General features: G+C 33.3%; 2 protein-coding genes across 3 annotated transcripts in view; both read right to left on the bottom strand.

The window, feature by feature from the left end:
• Nucleotides 1-19943, bottom strand: part of LOC121378881 — a 141887-nt gene extending 121944 nt beyond the window's left edge. For both annotated transcript variants that reach the window (XM_041507238.1, XM_041507237.1), the window contains exons 1-18: nucleotides 19821-19943; nucleotides 18886-18974; nucleotides 18265-18352; nucleotides 17703-17846; nucleotides 16870-16946; nucleotides 15924-16164; nucleotides 15142-15357; nucleotides 13665-13787; nucleotides 12692-12841; nucleotides 11686-11868; nucleotides 10676-10807; nucleotides 8869-9048; nucleotides 7992-8123; nucleotides 6064-6261; nucleotides 5602-5733; nucleotides 3018-3203; nucleotides 1544-1681; nucleotides 667-858 (exon numbers count right to left, since the gene is read on the bottom strand). In XM_041507238.1, the coding sequence (XP_041363172.1) occupies nucleotides 667-858; nucleotides 1544-1681; nucleotides 3018-3203; nucleotides 5602-5733; nucleotides 6064-6261; nucleotides 7992-8123; nucleotides 8869-9048; nucleotides 10676-10807; nucleotides 11686-11868; nucleotides 12692-12841; nucleotides 13665-13787; nucleotides 15142-15357; nucleotides 15924-16164; nucleotides 16870-16904 (2238 nt within the window). In that variant the 5' untranslated portion in view covers nucleotides 16905-16946; nucleotides 17703-17846; nucleotides 18265-18352; nucleotides 18886-18974; nucleotides 19821-19943. The remainder of the gene's footprint in view (nucleotides 1-666; nucleotides 859-1543; nucleotides 1682-3017; nucleotides 3204-5601; nucleotides 5734-6063; nucleotides 6262-7991; nucleotides 8124-8868; nucleotides 9049-10675; nucleotides 10808-11685; nucleotides 11869-12691; nucleotides 12842-13664; nucleotides 13788-15141; nucleotides 15358-15923; nucleotides 16165-16869; nucleotides 16947-17702; nucleotides 17847-18264; nucleotides 18353-18885; nucleotides 18975-19820) is intronic.
• Nucleotides 17694-21125, bottom strand: part of LOC121379636 (cadherin-99C-like) — a 30665-nt gene continuing 27233 nt past the window's right edge. Inside the window, exons 17-20 of the mRNA XM_041508282.1 lie at nucleotides 19821-19947; nucleotides 18886-18974; nucleotides 18265-18352; nucleotides 17694-17846 (exon numbers count right to left, since the gene is read on the bottom strand). Coding sequence (XP_041364216.1) covers nucleotides 17694-17846; nucleotides 18265-18352; nucleotides 18886-18974; nucleotides 19821-19947 — 457 coding nt within the window. The remainder of the gene's footprint in view (nucleotides 17847-18264; nucleotides 18353-18885; nucleotides 18975-19820; nucleotides 19948-21125) is intronic.

Here is a 21125-nt window from a genome sequence, read left to right as displayed (position 1 = left end):
ACATGCTTCATGACTGGTGCATCAAAAGTCATTCTATAAACTAGTAGTTTCTGAGAATGTACATATAAAAGATCTGTTGCAGTTAATTATGAGTAATTCATATGGCTGCAGAAGGTTTCCAGGCCCATAGCCAGGGGGGAATCGGGGGGATCGTCTGACCCCCCCCCCCCCCCATAGGATTGAGAGTTCTGCTCAAATGAAAAAAAAGAAGGATTTTACACATAAAAGTCCTTGTCCCCAAATGACTGGGATTGTCCCTCTCCCCTCCTCCCCATCTACAGCTCTGCGCCCTCGATGCTTGCATTTGATAAATTCAGTCTACATAAAATTTTGATCCTCCCTGCTAAACATGCTGGCTATGGGCCTGGTTTTTCCTTTAATATTTAGACCAAATGTCACAATTATTATATGCCTTATATTTATTCAGCTGCTGACAGTTTCTGTTATATGCACATGATAAAAATATTTACATGCATATTAAAAAATAGGTATCAAATAAGCATGAAAAATTACATTAAAAATGGTTTCTATGAAACCCCACTTATCTTAAAATGTAAAGCTTTAATAAAATAAGAAAACAAACCATAAATTCTATAATTCTAGTAACAGCATATTAGATAATACAATTATTATTATTCCTATTAGCAGTACTATTTGAAATCTTACATCAGGGTCATTGTCTTTAGCTGTCACAGTTACCAAACTGTCTGTGACTTTTATTCCTTCATGGATGGTTTGTTGGTAGAGCTCTATGCTGAATTTTGGTGCCTGGTTGTTTCTGTAAACCTGTATTCTGACTGGGATGTTAATGGTCGAGGTCAATGATGGAGTCCCACCATCTGTAGCTTGAACACTGAACTACAAATGTGTTAAACATATTTTAAATTCATACATAAACCATGTCTTATAAAAGACTGTGTTTTAGGAAAGGGAGGGTGTTGGAATGTATGGAAATTACTGTTAACAAAATATTTCTTCAGCTGCAAATGCTGTCAGGTCATTGCGTCACAAAATGAAAATAACTGAGAAATTTGTCCTGAATACATTTATTTATTGTTTTTCCTAGCTTGTTTTAGCATGGTGCAGCACCATGTCTCAGTAGTCTAGCACAATCTTGTCTTAACCAGCATCATGCTGCCCTGACATTAAACAAGCCTTTTTCTAAAATTGCCTTTATAAATCACTCAGAAAATGTATTATTAATTAATAAAATATGCCTGTTATTTATTTTACCATTCATTTATTAACTCAAGTGCATTAATTGTTTTTAATGCAATTAATGAAAAAAGTGCTCTGAAAAGTGTGCCCCAAAAGTGTTAGTATACCATGATTGCTAAATGTCTACGGAAAACACTTTGCATGTTACATCCATTCTAAAATTCATTTAAATGTTTATGCTAAAAAGGTCATTCTTTTGTTCTCTGTTAAACTGTAAGACAGTAAAGTTGTTTTTAGAGTTATTTGTGAATTCAATATCCTGATCTAATGAATTTTATGTATAAACATGTGAGTGCACTACAACAAAGTGATAGAAACCACTCACATCATACTGATTTGGCCGTGCTTTGTCCAGTGTCAAAGGTCGTCTAATCTTGATATCACCTTTTGTTTTGTCAATTTCAAAGAAGAAGAGTGACAAAACATTTCCCATCAGATGATAATATACATCATTGTTTGGAGGCTACAAACACAAATAAACAGATTATAAAGAAATAAAACAAAAGATTAAACAGTTAACAATTGAATGTGATACTAGATAGCTTGCTTAATTCAAAATTACAATATCTTATATTCAGTGATATCTTGTCATCCAAATAAATTTTTGCCTACAATAATTTCACACATCAATTTAATTTTTGTACCAATCACTAAACAAAATTTTAAAATAATTGGATTAAAAGGAATTAAAGATTTTAAAAATATATATAAAACTTCATATTTTCAAACTTTTTAACTGTTTTTTTTTACTCCAGAAGTATTACTTATGATTAGATTAATTTGCTGCTTATTCTTATTAATACAAACTCATGATAGTATCGTTAAGGCTCTATAGATCTGATTTGGTTGTCTAGAAACAAATACGCATTCATATTAGCAACTGTTTAAATGTCACATATAAACTACTTCACATACTAATTACCGGCCTCGGTGGCATAGTGGTTAGGCCATTGGTCTACAGGCTGGTAGGTACTGGGTTTGGAATCCCAGTCGAGGCATGGGATTTTTAATCCAGATACCGACTCCAAACCCTGAGTGAGTGCTCCGTAAGGCTCAATGGGTAGGTATAAACCACTTGCACCGACCAGTGATCCATAACTGGTTCAACAAAGGCCATGGTTTGTGCTATCCTGCCTGTGGGAAGTGCAAATAAAAGATCCCTTGCTGCTAATCGGAAAGAGTAGCCCATGTAGTAGCGACAGCGGGTTTCCTCTCAAAATCTGTGTGGTCCTTAACCATATGTCTGACGCCATATAACAATAAATAAAATGTGTTGAGTGCGTCGTTAAATAAAACATTTCTTTCTTTCACATACTAATTATGTGACTGGTAAAATAAACCTGAAACGTTACGTTCATCTTATCTCTGAAGATCATCATTCAAAGCCTTGGTGATATACAGCTTTGCAATCTGACTGGCTAAAAACTAAATACCAATAAAAATGTTCAAATGTCATGTGAAGTCATATATATTGCCACCTCAGTAAAGACTACATATTAGGCCTAAAAACAAAATGTTGTTCAGGTTCATCCTTAAGGAAAAAGGGTTGGTAGATAGGAACTTTTTCATCTTCTTTTGTTAAAAATTAAATCAAACCAAGAAACCGTAATTGGCCGGTGTTCGGAATCTAGATTGCCGATTGCAAAAAAAATCAGGAATCATAATTTTTAAATTAATATATATTTTTTTTTTTTTGCTTCAAAACATTTCAGGTTTGCTACATAAAATTCGGGCAGGTCGGGAAACCGGAAACACATATATTTGTTTTAGGCCTTACTAGTAAAGTGTTTGATTTATACCTTGGGATCACCATCCATTGCCTTGACAGTAAGCACTTTGTCAAGAACAGGCACGGTCTCTGGTATTCTGGAGGTGTACGTCTGCTGAGACCAGACAGGCGGTTGAAAGTTTCTCAGTATTGTCACGTACACAAGGGCTGTTGCAGACCTCGGAGGCTGGCCACCATCTGCTGCTACCACACGCACCTAAAACACCAAACAGTAGTCACTAGAACACAAGCCTCATAATCAATACCAAGGCCCGTCCAGACTCAATCTCTAATGACGTCACACCCAAACAATTTGTATGGCGTTGTCATGACATTAGTGTCTCAGACTCTATTAGAGTCTCAAGTCTAGACTTTAAAAGTTTTATAAGCACCTAAGGCCTAATTCACTAAACTCTCGCAACTTTGCGATCTCGCAGTGCAATGCTAAAAGACTTGCAAAGAGGATGCTTTGTTGTCTAGCAGAGCCTAAGAGACCTTTGTGAATTAGGCCCCAGGCCTGTCCTAGTAAACGTGTGTTTACTTGTAGAGAATAACTAGTTAATGATGTAGGATATCGGCATTATCTTTTGAAGAGGCGGGTTGTCTAGCAGAGCCTAAGAGACCTTTGTGAATTAGGCCCCAGGCCTGTCCTAGTAAACGTGTGTTTACTTGTAGAGAATAACTAGTTAATGATGTAGGATATCGGCATTATCTTTGTTGTCTAGCAGAGCCTAAGAGACCTTTGTGAATTAGGCCCCAGGCCTGTCCTAGTAAATGTGTGTTTACTTGTAGAGAATAACTAGTTAATGATGTAGGATATCGGCATTATCTTTGTTGTCTAGCAGAGCCTAAGAGACCTTTGTGAATTAGGCCCCAGGCCTGTCCTAGTAAATGTGAGTTTACTTGTAGAGAATAACTAGTTAATGATGTAGGATATCGGCATTATCTTTGTTGTCTAGCAGAGCCTAAGAGACCGTTGTGAATTAGGCCCCAGGCCTGTCCTAGTAAACGTGTGTTTACTTGTAGAGAATAACTAGTTAATGATGTAGGATATCGGCATTATCTTTGTTGTCTAGCAGAGCCTAAGAGACCTTTGTGAATTAGGCCCCAGGCCTGTCCTAGTAAATGTGTGTTTACTTGTAGAGAATAACTAGTTAATGATGTAGGATATCGGCATTATCTTTGTTGTCTAGCAGAGCCTAAGAGACCTTTGTGAATTAGGCCCCAGGCCTGTCCTAGTAAATGTGTGTTTACTTGTAGAGAATAACTAGTTAATGATGTAAGATATCGGCATTATCTTTTGAAGGGGCGGGACGAATAGGAAATTCAAGGAAACTTGCCAAGCAGAATTTCCCATTTGGCTGAGCAGGATAAAGCTGATATCCTACACCTTTAACTAATTCTTAATTTTATCTTGTAAACCTTTAAAAACTAAGGGGGAAAAACTAATATTTCTGTTATTTCAGATACATTATATGATGACCTAAGTCAACTGAATGATTTTGGTTTTGTAAGTGACATAAGTCATAATCTGCTAATACTTTTGTGACTTCGCCTTAATCAGTCATCATAATCGGCCAATAGAAACAGGTTAAAAATATTTGACTGATGTCAAAGTTTGTTTTAGAAATGAACTCCAAAACCACTGAAAAATAAAGATACCATATGGATAAAAATTTCATTAATACAAAGGGTACAATTAAATTGTTGACCAGGAACCAATTTAACAAAACATTGAAAAGCTTGTTTTGCACAAAAATGTGAATCAACAACTAAAAAAACAATTTGCATTACTAACATAGAACTAATATAGTTTGAATTATACATATTTTATTTTTTATTTCATCCTTACACTGATCTGTCTTCTTTTAGTGATGTAATTTTGATGTCAAACACATGACTGGTATAACTGCTTGTCACAAATAATATTTTATAAATTTATATTTTGTGAAATTGCAGGGCTTCTAGATTATGGTAGCCCCACTCCCATGGCTAGTGATATTCAATGTTGGGCTAGTAAATAACTACTATTGCCATGCCTGAAGGCTAGTGAATTTTTTTGTCAAATGTTGCAGTTTTGTCTATTTGGTAAATATGAATATCCTGCTCCCAGTCCAACCACCAATGTTGGTGTTTTTAAGTTCTATCGTCTTCTTTAGGTGACATCTGATTATTACTATTATTTAGCAAAATTGTATTAACTTAAAATAAAGTAGGGCTAGTGAATTTAAATCGTGGCTAGTAAATTTTTTAAATCATTGATCCCTTGGATAGTGGATTTTAAAAACATTCTAGAAGCCCTGAATTGGTTCCAGTACTGGAAGAAATTCATGTTTTAACTACTGTGCTATTCAGAACAGACTTGAAAGAGCTATAAGCTCACTAGAGGGGTCATGAATATCGTTTCTTTAGTCTCTGATTTATTACTGCTTTATATTAAGTTTGACAATTTAAATCACTTTTATTTGGCATATTTAAAGTAAGAGGAATTTATGTCATTAATTTGCATTCATATTAAAATAAATATACTTCGAGAATAACATTTTTTTTTTTTTTCAAACACATACATTGTATATAATTATATAAGAATAAAATAACAATTTATCAAGACTTACTGTAAACTCCCGGATAGAAGTAGTCGACAAATCTGTACGGACATTAATCAATCCACTTGATTTACCAATTTCAAAGTAAGTGACAGCAGATCCATCGCCGATAATATCATAATGAACTTTACCATAAGTTCCCTGGAAATCACAGTAAAATCCATCATATTAAAATATCATAATAATGAAGAGAAATCTTATTAGATTTTAAAATACAAACAACATAAAAATAAAACCGGACTATGATAAAGTACTCTTATAATGAATTGGAAGGGACCATGATAGTTAGTTCATTGTACACATATGCATAAGTTAGTTATTAATGTATAGGGAGATAAAACGGGACTTTAAAATCAGTTCGTTCTATGCAGTAGTTTGTTCTAAGCATGTTTGTTATAAGTGTACTTTACTGTTTTACTGTATATGCTGGAGGAAAAACAATTAAAGCAACATAGTACATTTTGACCTTACCTGAGTATCATCATCAGTTGCTGTAACCTGCAGCACCAGCTGTCCAGTTGGCTTTGTTTGTGGAACAGTGACTTTATACTCGTTCTTGAAGAACAGTGGATGGTGGTAGTTTCTGATGACAGTAATTGTTAGCTTGGCTGGATTACTTTGAGCAGCCAGAGATGTAGGATGGCCTTTGTCTGTTATGTTTACAGTTAACTGCAAGCAAATTATGAATATAAGCATTAAAATAATTTCCAGCACAAAAGTATATTAGAAATTTTCAAATCACACAAAAGATAACTATTTGGTCATATCAAAAACAGGTTATATAAGCTACCTGCACCTGCTTTCATTTTCACGATTTCAAAGCAACTGCAGAAGAATCAAACATTTAGCCAAAAAGGTGGGTAAAGCTGGAATATTCGTAGTGTCTTTATGTATTATGCATTTGGATTAAAAGGGACTTACTTTGCAAAAGGGACACAATGATGCATTTGGTCATAAAATAGTTGACAGTGGGTGGTGGTGGAGGTGGTGGATAAGTCAAAAAGGGTTATTTTTTCTAAATTACATACATGTATGTGCAAAAATGTATTCCACATACTCATCTTTAATTTTGCATAATATTTGCTTTTGTCTGTTGGTCAATCTCAAAACTGCTTATATTATTTAGCCATAATAAAATGAATGAATGAATGCTTAATGACAATACATTGGTTATTGGGTGTCAAACTAAGGTAAATGCAAAAATGAAGTGATGAAGAACATCAATATAAAAATTCAAGAGTTAAATTAAAACACAATGTAAAGAACTGTGCAAAATTACAAATATTACAGATAGGTAAAATTAAAATTTACAATAAAATTCAGTATCATGAAAAAACTGCAACAAAAGTTCAGGATAAAATCGAAATGATTCCATCACATTTCTTCTTCCAAATATATCTTTTCTAGTTTCTCTCAGATGATTACATTCCACCAACATGTGGCTTAGGATCAGAGTACACTGACAGTGCTCACACTTAGCTGGAGGAGGATCCTTATTTAAAATAAATGAATGAGTCAAGTATGTATGACTGATGCGAGTATGATACAAAATTATTTCATCCTTTCTGCACTGCCCATGAGAGGACTGCCACTCCCAGGACTGGCTTGTTTGCAGCTGCATCATATCAATCATCTTGCTAAGTCGAAAAGATAAATTGGTTAATACCATGTTTAAAATCAGTATACGGCAGACCAACCCTGGCATGAAACAAATCCAAAGCAAACATGGCAGCTGAATCTACCTTTTCATTACCGCGGATGCCAACATGGCTGCACACCCAACAAATGGCCATCTCTTTATTGTTACCCATAATAAATATTGTTTAAACCAATGTGTAATCAGAAAGATGAATATTTAGCCATAAAAGTAATGGACATGCTAGCTGATGCTAGAAAAAGTAGGATGTATGAAGAACAGAAATATAGTGTAAATCAGGAAATGTTACAGAATTTAGCAAGGTCATAAAAGATACTAATATTTCATGATGCTAAACTTAAAAAGACATACAACAGATCGTTCCAAAAAGCTTCTGTGTGATTGTTTTGTCAGTCATGAACTGAACACTCAACAATGCATGGTTACATGCTATTAATTAAACCAAAAGGATAGCAAACAACAGTAGTTAGTTAGCATACAGATTACAGCAATGTTCTACTAAATGTAAGTTGTCTGCAAGCTACATAACATTTAAATTGGTCAACTTAGGCTTATTCTTTTTTTTAGTTTCTGATATAACGAAGTCGTGTAAGTTTTATGTCACTAATATGTCACTTATTTTGATTTCTCTAATTTTAAGATCGCTAATATTTTATGATTTATAATATTGTGAATTATAGTTGTTGCACAAAAATAATAATGACAACAATCTACACAAATAAAATCGGAAAAGATTGCTAACATTAAACTGGCTGACTGTGGGTGCTTCCACTGGAGACTTGATCAGGAAGATGTTTCCCTTGTTATCGACACCAAAAAACTTCTGAGCCAAAGTATCACCAGTGATGGTATATGCAATCTCATTGTGTGGGACCTGTCAAAGAACAAATTATTGATCAGCAGCATATTCATAATATTGCAAACTTTTAGATAAAAAACTATATTCTGTGAGGCTCATAGTTACATCTAAGGATGTATGTCAACTGGTTAAAAAAATTAATTACTATAATATATTTTAAACCACTGGTCAATTTGTGCTATTATTTATTTAAGGTCTGATATCCAGCAATTCAATGATCTTTAATTTTTCCAGCTCTGATACAAATGTGTTTGAGAAAAAGCTCTGATAAAAATGTGTTTGAGAAAAAGCTCTGATACAAATGTGTTTGAGAAAAAGCTCTGATACAAATGTGTTTGAGAAAAGCTATCACATATCCACATTAAATAAAAATACAATTAAATATTTTGTTCATGTATTATAGTTGAGGTAGATTAAAAATATATATGTATAAAATTGATGGATTGGTTAATATCATATGGGAATACACATTAATCATCAACACTACAATAAAACAATAAGGAAATGTATATTCTTCTAAATATAGACTATATGAGAAGTACACATACAAAATTACATCTAAATAATATAGGTATTTTTATGTGACCTCTGTTCTTTTGCATTATGATCAGCATTAAAGTATCAAGATACAACATTCTACAATACAGAACTGCAAATATCCTTTTCTCATATTGCTTTGATTTTCTATATCATCATTTATTACAATTAAAAAATATATTATACAAGTAACATTTTAGAAAAGAAGATAGAGTTGGCATACATTGGCATCTTGATCTTTCGCTTGTATGGTAACTAAGGGAACACTGAGAGCTTCATTTTCAAAGATGGTCTTTGTGTACGTCACTTTGGACAGTTCTGGAGGATGAAGATTCCTCTCAATGCTAGCTGTCACTGTAGCAGTGGTAGACAACCCTCCACCATCGGTGGCAACAATACGAAGCTGTAAACACAATAGAAGAAATACCATCAGGTGCAGATCCACAATGTTTTGCAAGGGGAGTGGGTCTACATGTAGTTACTTAAATGGAAGTTGTATTTTGGTGGTGAATGTTTTCCTTAATTTTTTGGCAGACCATTCAAAATTGCACCTAATTTTCTTCATACAAAACTGTGCAACCTTTCCATTTGGCATTAATCCTACGGGACATTTCAAATTCCATAGCACCCATAACCACACTCCACCTGTTACCGACCCCAGTCAGGCTGCTGGTGCTCTCTTGCACCTGCCAGTGCAGGCGGTCCCCCACTCCACTCAACCCTTTCCTGTTCTGGGCAGAGGAGCTGACCGAGGCTGGCACCTGTGACCAAGACAGGCATGCACTACAACAGCTTGTTCTGAATGTGCAAGTTAAACACTCTGACCTGACCTGACCTAGTGGTAAATGCACTTTAAAATAAGTGGATAAAACATGTTTTCATTGTGAGCATGCTGGCACCTTGACTCCAACCCTCTGGATCCATGCCTGACCACAGCAAATAATAATAATGAAAATACAGTCCTGAAAGTAAATGATTAAACGAATAAAAACATTACTATTTCTTTTAATGGTAATGTATTAAAAATATACATTAGTTCTATTCAATAATAACCAGTTAAAGTTGTATGACAGCTAAATATGTTAACTCTTATCCACCCAGCTTTACAACCAGAAAATGTCATCAATGACCCAAGTTTCCAACGTGAAATATGTAATTTTGAACCTACATTATTCAACCTCAAATTGTGAAAAAAACCCAACTAATTTAACACTATTTTGATGTGTGACATAATTTAGTGAGTCTAATTACCAAAATAAAATTTACAGAACTTATTAATATATATGTATTTTTTTTAAACCCTATAATCATGATCCATGACATCATTGTTTATGACAGTTTATTTTCACTTTCAATCGACAACGAGTAATCCATCCATCATCTACTTCAAAGTCTGTATCAGTTATTTTCAGCGAATACATCTTTTGCAAATCTTCAGTTTTCATTAAATAATAATGTCCAACATGTTTTAAAAGAAATAATTATACAAATAGCAAGAAATCTAACCCATGTGCACGTTACGTCATCAATAACGTTTACACAAACTTAGACCCTTTTTTGTTTTCTTTTCAATATTGCGATAACAACTTAAATACGAATACCAGTCAACAAAATACACTCAACGTGTTTGACTATCATTCTACTATGTTCTAGCATCAAAGAATCAAGATAGATAACTCCTGTGAATGTTGGCAGCTGTGTTTACGAAGACCAGTCGTGTCTCGATTACAATCGAGAATGGAGTTTTTACATTAGTTTTGCACATCTTGACCGCAGTTGAGAATGGGTGGGAAAGAGTTAAAAAAAGAAAATGTATGAATATTTTTTTTTTTACATGATTATGGAGCTAATACATGTGTAGTTTCTTATAAGTGACAAGACAATTTATGAAAATATTAAAATAATGTTAACTAGTAACATATAAATAATTTTAACTTATTAACTGGTTCAAGCTAAAGTTAATGGCAATAATAAAAAGTATATTCATAAAAATACAACTGAGGTGGTATAATTACATCAAACACACTTACGGTGAATGTTGGTAAAGTGTCTTTGTGCAGTGCATTCTGAATACTGATTTCACCTGTTCCACCATTTACAGAGAAATAGTCCAATGCAGGGCCATCTCCAATCAAAGAGTAACTCAGTTGATCAAATGGATTCTGAAAGGAAATGCTAAACATTAGTTTTATCTGTTAGGGTGGTGGGTGGAATTACTGAATAAAGGTTTTTGAGGTGAGTTTATAATCAAACCTTGGAGTGGGCTTCAGCATACACCATGGATTGATTTTCTTAAGAACAAAATATTCTTTAAAAAACCCAAAATAGTTTTGTTAAGTGACAGACCCTAGTTTGTAAACACTAAATCATGTTTTTGTTTTTTTTAAATATTAGAGCCCTTTTTGATAACTGAAATCAGACATCACTTAGTTTGCTTTGTTTAGATTATTAATTTCCGTACATCAAAAGTGTTCCTGTAATACCATGAAATGCATTGTTCAAATCTTTAAAAATGCACCTACGGTACCTCTGAAATATAATGGTTATGGAGACGAGAACTAGCCTATCCATTTCACAGACTCTTTGTTTCACTCTGTTATAATTGTATCCACATGTGTTAGAGGTTTGTAGATTAACCAAACTCAGTTTCCTTTTTCACATGTTTAAACTAGAGTCTGTGACTTTAAGTTAATAAAATATAATTATTCCTAATTTTGTTTCTTTTCTAGTTTCTTTCAAAATCCTGATGTACATAATACCCTCTTTTCCTCAATTTGATTGTTATTAAAATACATTTGTATACACATTTTATATGTATACATTACTATTATGTTATAATTAAGTAATTGTCATCATTATATTGTATGTATATAGGAGAGGGCCTAGTAACTTGGCAAACTTGTGTCCAATCCTTTTGTTGTTTATGCAATGAAATATGTTTTCAATCAATCCTGATTTTGTATGAAATATGTCTGAAAATAAAACTAAAACTGAACTCTGTTGAACAGGCCAGCAGCCAATGTTTGTTAATTATAAATACCACAGTATCATCTTCTTTGGCCACAACACTTCCCACTCTGAACGACACACCAGCATCTTCTCTGATTTTCAGTGCCAGCGTAGAAGGATCAAATCGTGGAGGCTTGTTGCGAATTACATTAACTGTTACAGTCACATTGGAAGACAGGCGTGGCTCGCCCTCATCTTCAGCAATTATTTGCATCTGGAACACAACATTTGTAATTATGAAAGTCATGTTCATGTTATTAGAAATTCTTGGGCATCCACAAATTACCCAAAAACATAAAGTTAGAAAATTATTGTCAAAAGACAAATTAACTTATCAGATAACATGTGCAGAGAAACAAAATTACAGGTAATGATCTTGGTAGTTCAAGGTAAATTCTAAAATCTCTAATAATAAGGATATCATCCATAACACAGTGAGTGTTGTGACATCACAGATTCCACAGGGTTTAATTATCAGCATCAGAACCTATTAAAGATGCTTTCTTTCCATTGCACTATGGTAACTTCCTAATCTTCACTGTTGAAAGAGATATCAACAACATGCATGATATAAATAACTGTATATAATATGCTAAATATACCGGCCTCGGGTGTGTTGTGGTTAAGCCATCAGACTTAAAACTGACAGGTACTGGGTTAGCAGCTCAGTACAGGCTCCAAACCAGAGCAAGTTTAACGACTCATTGGGTAGGTGTAAGGCCACTACACCACCTTCTCTCTCACTAACCACTAACTCTCTGTCCTGGACAAACAGCTGATGTGTGTGCCCAGGACAGTGTGCTTGAACCTTAATTGGATATAAGCACGAAAATAACTACAAATGAAACACTATATACTGTAGAATCTCGATGGGTCGAACTCGGAAGGGTCGAATACACTGCAATGCTCAAACCATCTATAAATGAAGTCCTGAGTTAACATTTACACAATGATGACCAAATGGTTAGGTTGGACTACCCGATGGTGTTCGACTGTATATATATATTTATTGTAACTAATTTTATTTTAGAATGTACCTTATACTTTGTCGCTAGTGGGTCACTACTAAACTCATTTGATAAGAAAAGTTCTCCTGTCTTGGAATTCACAAAGAACAAGTCAGCACCAGACGCTGGTGATACTGATGTTTTATCTAATCGGAAAAACACACGACTGTTCAGGGTGTTCTGAAAAAATAGTAATACAAGATTTTTTTTATATAAACATAGAAGTATCACTGTATAAAACTGCCTGATTATAAACAATCTACCAAAATTATTACTTTTTTTACATACAACCCTTTGAAAGTGTAGTGTTGTGTGATAACAATATGACAATTAATAATTAAGAGTATATGCTAGATCTTAAAAGGGGCCTCAAAGTTGCATAAAGACCAAAATATTTATTAACTTTTCTTGTGAAATGTATAGATTACACCTTGAATTACATGCTACCCCTCTCAAATATTATTTTTTTAAATCCAAATAATTTCATTTACTTGGCCATTTGTAAATTAATTTTATTAAAAATGCAATATGGGTGACTAATTAGCTAGCACATGATGTTACTCACTGAATGTAATTCTTCTCTATAAAGACAAAATTGCTGTTATTTTGACTGATATGCAATGAAAACATTCTATGTAGGTGTTTTTTTTCACCAAGATTTCTTGAGAAAATTACCATTTAAACCAAAGGGCAATAAATTTCAAATTTAATATTCTTGGGTTAATTTTCAAAAGATAATTATGTGTACAAATATACTTTTAACTTTGTAGCAAACTATGACATTGTTAATTTGAGAAGGCACCTTTAATGTTTAATCAACAAATTTTAAAACAGACTATCAAAATATATATGACTGAAAAAAATAATGTCAGGGAATCTCCACTACATGTACTAAAAATCATATGATGTGGTAGATATACTACATGTAACAATAGTTTGGGAATAGAAACATTGTTTGCTAGTTAAAGAAGTATATATGAATGTGCCACAAAATGTTTCTTACTGGTGGGTCACCATCAGTGGCATCCAAATCCATGAGCAGTGAGCCAATGGGAAGAGTTTCCAGTTTCGTGACATTTGAACTTCCCCCTGCTATTGATATAACAGGTGTATGATCATTCTGGTCCTAAAAGCAAAATTTAAAGGCACTATTATTATTTAATGACAAGAAAATAATTGATTTCTGAACTATTGCAACATATAACTTGTATTTGAGGTTTCATCTATAGCTATGACAGAGGTTAACATAATGGAAGCTTGGACAAACTTAAGAATAAAATATATTGACTATTGTTTGCTGGTTAAACTATTTGCAGCACTCTAAGAACTATTTGACTGTATATATACATTCAAATCAACTCAAATAGCAAGATATATTAAAAGAACATTCCTGACTTTGTAACCAATTGTAGATAAAAGAGCAATTTTAACTAATAAATAAAAGTACACAAAATTGCAAGAATTCTGCTGTATTAAATGTTTCATCTACAATACAAACTTGGTGCACTATGGTGATTAATAAGTGCAACTAGAAACAGTTTCTAAGCTTGCTTAATGTTTTATTATATTTTATAAACTGAATAATATATTGTTGAATTTGTGAATAAAAAGACAAAAAAGTATGAATAAATAAATGTTGTAAACCTGAGCATTTAGCAAGGGTTTTACAGCATTCATTCAAAAGGGACTGATAATTCAAAACTCTTTATAGTGAGTTGGTTATTCTCTTTATTACCCACTGACACTTTTAACTGGTTTTTAATATAAAAATTCCTCTGCTGTCTAAACAAAGCTGTCAGATATTACGTCATATAACCGTACGCATGATATAATGTAAGTGACATCATGGCATAACTTTCTTTTAACTGCCAAATGTTTACAGTACCAAATAATAAAACTGTGGTTGCATTAGAAATAAATATTTTTCTATGCTATTAAAGCCACTGATTATGAAAATATACCATTTCATGTTTATAAAACAAATGATTCAAACTTTTCCACAATCAGTGGCTTTAGAAGTAATCTGTACACTGTGCAATTATTGAAAAAATATTGCCCCATATATTTAAGCGCATATGGGTAATATCAATAACATACTATTTAGTATTCACCTATTTTGCTTAGTTTTTTTGTGGGTTTTTTTTTTGGGGGGGGGGGGGGGGGGGCATAAATGTATTAGCAGTGGTATAAAACTTTATAATTGGAGAAAAACCTTTCTTCAGTTCAGATATTTCTGAAGGTTTTTTTCTTCTTCTGAAAACCATGACAACAATTTATACATATGCACAGTGAAAACTGTCCAAAACTGGATCACACCAGGGACCTAATATTCATCAGATTTAGACAGGATCTGGTGTTTAGAGTCACATTTTTGAATTTAAAACATACGGAACCATGAAATTTGGCTAGTTTTGACAGGATTCGGGATTGATCAAGGTCTGGTTTGGACAGGTTTCACTGTATATTATATAGAGACATACTATAACAGCAATTGTAACAGTCGCAGTAGCAGAAAGAGTTCCTGGTTGAGCTTTTGCATCTGAGGTTGTCACCAGCAGAACATAGCTGTTGAGCGTTTCATAGTCCAGTGGCTTGTTTGTTGCTATCAGACCTGACTGGGCATCTATCTTGAAGGCACCATAGTAAACATCAACCAGTTCATACACAATGTTACTGATTTGATCTGCATCAACAGCCTGAAACAAGATAAAACTTGTAATTCAGTGATGAATCATGAGCTCCACGTCTTCTTCTTCTCTGAATGCTCATGAATGAACGTGCGTTGAGCTGCGGTTAGGCACCTCCCTACAAGTAGTTTGGCCCAGTTCATCTGTCTTCGACAGTAGCTCCAAGTACAATGGTTAAAAATGGGTATTGAGTGCCAGACATATGCTAATTGTGACACTTGATCTAGAGTAAAATACAAAAACATGTTATCACATAGGCTACACAATTTTTCTCAGAAGAATATAGTTTGTAAGCATTTAACAAAATGAGGACAACTAGAGCTTTTAAAACACCAGTCATTGGATGAGAAGATAAAGGTAAAAATGTCTTGTGAGGAGATTCGATCCCATAACTTACACACTTGAGTTCGACACTCTACCACTGACCCAAATCCAAGTAAATTAAAACACAGCATTTTCCTAAAACAATCAGTTAGCCTCAATATAACCACAAGCTTTTAACACTAAATATGTCTAATTATTCAGCTCTTGCTCACAAAGCTAGTTGTATTAGCCACAAAAAACAACCAACTTACATGCACTTTCAGTACCCCAACATCCTTCACACCTTCCCGTACTGTTCCCTGGTAAGTCGATGGGACAAATATTGGCATGGAATCCTCGACGTCTAAAACATTTACTTCAACTGTAGCCGTGCCCATTCTCGAGTCACTGGCGGAATCCCGAGCCACAACCAAGAATGTATGTGTTTTCTGTGTTTCATAATCTAGAGGCCGTGACACTGTCAGCTGACCAGAACTTGAATCAATTGTAAAACTTCAAAGAAAACAAAATGTGTGCTGCATGTAAGTCATTTATCTGAATAAAGATGATGATGAGTTGTTTTATCAGCAAAACATAGACAAATGAATCAAGAATTTAGTAATTACCCTCTTGCCGTTTGGATACAGGTGGTCTGTGAACTGAAAGTTTGCATAAACCATATATGGGTTATACCAAAACAAATTACAGGTAACCCATCATTTTGTATATAACCAATTAAGACCATGTGTAAATTTAAAATAATTTTCAGAGGCAAAAAAATCTTAAAGTAATTACGTCTTTCACCAAATATTCCGACATTATTTTAACACTGACAAATAAATACAGTAAACTGAGTCTATGATTATTTCAGATTAAAACTTAGTGAATATTCACAATATACATGTATCAATGATTAAGTGATGATGAGAAACATGAAACCAAAAAACAAATCAATAAACCTCGCAAACTATACTGTTCATAAAATGTGCTCTGCAACACATTTTTGTGATATTTTATTAAAACTATTTTGTGTGAACTATTTTCGACAGAATTCACAATTTGAACTGAAATAAGCTCTGCTCACACTGTGTTGAGTCATTCATAAGAATAAGTTTTACATTCAGTATTATTTCATCATTTAGTTTACCATGTGCATTATTTAAAAATTTTCATTAGACAGTGGATTAAAAACTGGAAAGTTTTAGTTAAAAATCTTACGGAGGAGCTGATCCCAGACTCTGGATTCCATACATCACTTGTGATCTTGGTGTGTTTTTCTCATCAGCATCAGTAGCCTAAATCAAAGAAGAAAAAAAATCAGTGTAAATATTTAAAAATAGAAACTGTTTCTAAAACATATGTACATGTACCTGTACATAAATAGACTGCCCTGGGTTTGCTACCATTGTTAAGATTTGTACAACTAACAAAGTCTTTTAATAACTAAAATTAAACATTAAATACATTTTGTTGCTTAAAAAATATCAGTGTTTCTACATGTACATACAATGTGTATCTGATCATCCCAATGTTTGTAGTAGCTCAAACTTAATTTTTCTTCCTAAAACACTTTTTTTTCACACTTGCAAAAGTATTGGAAGATATAATCTACCTTGGGCTACCCCAAACAATAAAATGTGAGTATAAAATGACCTGAAAAACATTGAATGTACAGACAGGGATATTCTAAAAAGGAAAATGAATTTCATATATAATTTTAGACATTCAAAGGTTTTTTATTAGACAGAATAAGGACAGAAAACGTAGGACAATTGATTTAAAATCTAATACAGTAATGATCACATTCTGATGAGATGAGAGACATCTCAATAGTAATTTTCAATTTTTAAATACTTTTTAACTAAACAAATAATGTCAAACTGAATAACATTTTCTGAAGGTAGACAAGCATATTCGTAAACATAATTGATTAATATTCAAATACAAAAATCCATTAAAGGAAAAATAATAAAATCCAACAATTTAAAAGTTAATATTTTAGACAACATACTAATATTTGACTGTCAGTTAAGCACATTAAGTTAAATTACCTGCACTGATCCAATAACTCTTGGGGGTGTCAGACCTTCCTTTAGACTGAATGTGTACTTCTTGCCAACAAGACCAGGACCAGTGAAGACAGGACTGTTGTCATTAATGTCAGTCACCACAATATGCAGAACAGTTGAATCAATCTATATAAGACAATAGCTTAAATTACATATTTCTTATTAATACTGTGAGTGAATATTAGTAGCAACCTTTAAAAACATTTTCCCACAGCATGTCCAGAGGTAATAATTGAAAATTATATGTTTTTTCTTGATAAGTGTTATTTACATTATGAATAAGCCACTAGAATTTAGTTTTAAATGCTGATATAATATTCACTATATGAATAAATAAATATTGCTCTAAACACTGATTCAGAAGTACTTGCATTTTAACAGAGCACCAGACAATTTTATCCTTCAATTAGAAAATACTATTTGAGATATAGGACAAACTGTGAAAACAGTGAAGTATAAATGAGGTCATGGAAATGTAATTTGGTGATATATGTACACAACCTTATTTGAAATTTGTAATATAAAAACGGCTGCATCAACTTACTAGGAAAGACGAATCAGCAACTGTGATATTCAGAAAGTACTCAGCTATAGTTTCCCTGTCAAGCTTAACCCGATTTAAAACCTTGCCACTGAAAATACAAACATAAGTCCACTTTTAAAATCTTTTCAATTCTTTGTACACAATGACCTTCACCCTTGTATAAAATGCATATACTGTAAATATGTTAAATCTGGCTTTAATTGTAGAATACAAATTAATATACATCTTTGTCTATAGCATCAGCATGATCTTCAAACTCCAATAACACTAAAATCAACAACACTTTTTAGTAGCTAGTAAGCATATGGTATTACTAACTCATGTATGGCATTTTTAAATTCTAAAGAAACATTATTATTGTGGTTTTACTATTCTCTCAAACACTTAATAAAATAATAATAAAAAAAATTATCTGGTGAAAAATATGAAGATAACAGACACAACTTTATTTGTTTTGTATAATATGAAGTTGGTCAGATTAAAATAAAAGAAAAGCTGGAAAAAAAAAGCTTTCAATGCTCAATATTATTAGTTTTATTTAAAATAAATTTAGTTAGATGCATTTATATTAAAATTTTATTCTAAAAAACATGAGTGTATTACTGTCAAAAAATAACTTACTCATCTCTTCCAACGATAAATGTGTTGTCCCAGCTATTCTTGGAGTTTACAATGGAAAACGACAAGGGATCATTCTCAACATCAGTAGCCTGAAAATTAATCATATCTAAATGAGTTATTTTGTTTTTGTTTATCGACACCACTAGAGCACATTGATTTATTAATCACTGGCTATTAAATGTCAAGACATTTTGTAATTTTGACATATAGTCTTAGAGAGGAAACCCACTATAATTTTTCCATTAGTAGCAAGGACTCTTTTTATATGCACCATCTCACAGACAGGATAGCACAAACCACAGCCTTTGATATTCCAGTCGTGGTGTACTGGCTGGAACGAGAAATAGCCCAACAGGTCCACCGATGGGGATCGATCCTAGACCGACCACATGTCAGATGAGCGCTCTACCACTGAGCTACCTCCTGTCACTGTAAATGAGTTAAACAAGCCGTAGACCCACTTACACACCAGTCTACATGTATTTACAAAAATGTATAATTTCAATGGGTGAAATATGAGCAATACACTTTGACATAAATTAAAAACTACAGGTATACACTGTACCTCTGCTATATACAGTATTTTGTTGAGTACATAAATTCACCTAAAATAATCCACAACACTGAAAAAGCGCCCACACAAAACAACCTTTCATTTTTAGCATTTAATTAATCCAATAACTGCAGTAATGCTATTTATATTATTCCAACCATACAAATATTATAGATATACAAATTCAAGGAACAATTTTGTTTTAGGTAACTTATCATAAACTTTAAAAATGATGTCATAAAATTCAATTCGCAAATGAAAAAAGGGTTACGCAAACTATTCTTACATGAGAAACTATCGCTCTCCCAATTTTCAGAGAAAACATGTATACATGTTACATTATGGAACCAGTATGTCTAAAAATAAAACCAATCAAACTTACAGGTGTTTTAAAAACCACTTGGTTCTCTTTGATTCCCTCGCTGACATAGATTGTGTACTGTTCAGCCAGAATGACAGGAGCCTTGTTTCCAGATGAGGATATTTCCAGAGATACTATAGCTGTGGCTCTGTAACTCAGAAATGGAATATATTTAACACACAGGACATTTACCTTATATTATCTACCTAAACTAGACATTAACTAAATCCATTACAAACAATTGTTTTTGTATTTGCAGTCTGTTGAACTGTCAAACCTGTTTATAATGGCTAATCGAAGGACTGATTTGATTAGGTGGCCAACATATAATACTGTGAATTCCTTATTTTTTGGGCTTTAATTTTTGTGGTTTGCTTAAAAACTTATCTTCTTGGATATTTAAATTTGTGCCATTGAAAAGTTAATACCCGGTAATATAAATTTATACATGTATACATGTATTATATTTTTGTTGTGTTATTAAATTTGTTGACTGCACTAGTCCACGAATTACATTAAAATTAGACCACTATCAACAAAAGTGATTTCACAGTTCGTGCAGAGATCCCAGGAAAGTACAATTTGCTTAAAAAACCTGGGTTTTGAGGATATGTAAGAAATAGAATAATACATTCGTGTCTGTTAGATACCATTTATCTCAAAAACTCATTGTTTAAAAATGTATCAAACTCGCTTTTGCTCGTTAGACACATTTTAAAACAACTCGTGAGATAAATGGTATCATGTATTATTCTCGATTTACACAGTACATGCAGACCTAAGCTGCATCATCTGAGACATCGTACACTACAGAATCTGAAAAAAGTATCAACAAAAACATATGCTATACAAATAGTATACATATATTTCTCTACACAGACATATTTCTGCAACAGCACAATGCCTGACAGTAAATAACATTACATTTTATTACATACCCATTTAATCTTACTATAGTAATAAAAAACAATTTTGATTGTGTATAAAAAAAAATGTCTTTATTGAACATATGTGTCATACAAAACCTTGCATGTGCAGTATGTGTTCATCCGCATGACGTCATGTCCCTAGCCAGGAATGACACCATGTTCCTAGCCAGGAATGACACCATGTCACTAGCAGGAAGACACCATGTTCCTAGCCAGGAATGACACCATGTCACTAGCCAGGAATGACACCAATGTCCCTAGCCAGGAATGACACCATGTCCCTAGCCAGGAATGACACCATGTCCCTAATCCAGGAATGACATAATGCTTCCTAGCCAGGAAAGACATCATGTTCCTAGCCAGGAATGACATACATGTTCCCTAGCCAGGATGCTCA

This window comes from Gigantopelta aegis, chromosome 8 (genome assembly GCF_016097555.1).
Source record: "Gigantopelta aegis isolate Gae_Host chromosome 8, Gae_host_genome, whole genome shotgun sequence".
NCBI classification, from domain to species: domain Eukaryota; kingdom Metazoa; phylum Mollusca; class Gastropoda; order Neomphalida; family Peltospiridae; genus Gigantopelta; species Gigantopelta aegis.
The sequence above is the reverse complement of the archived record's forward strand: the minus strand, read 5'-3'. Positions and strand labels throughout refer to the sequence as shown.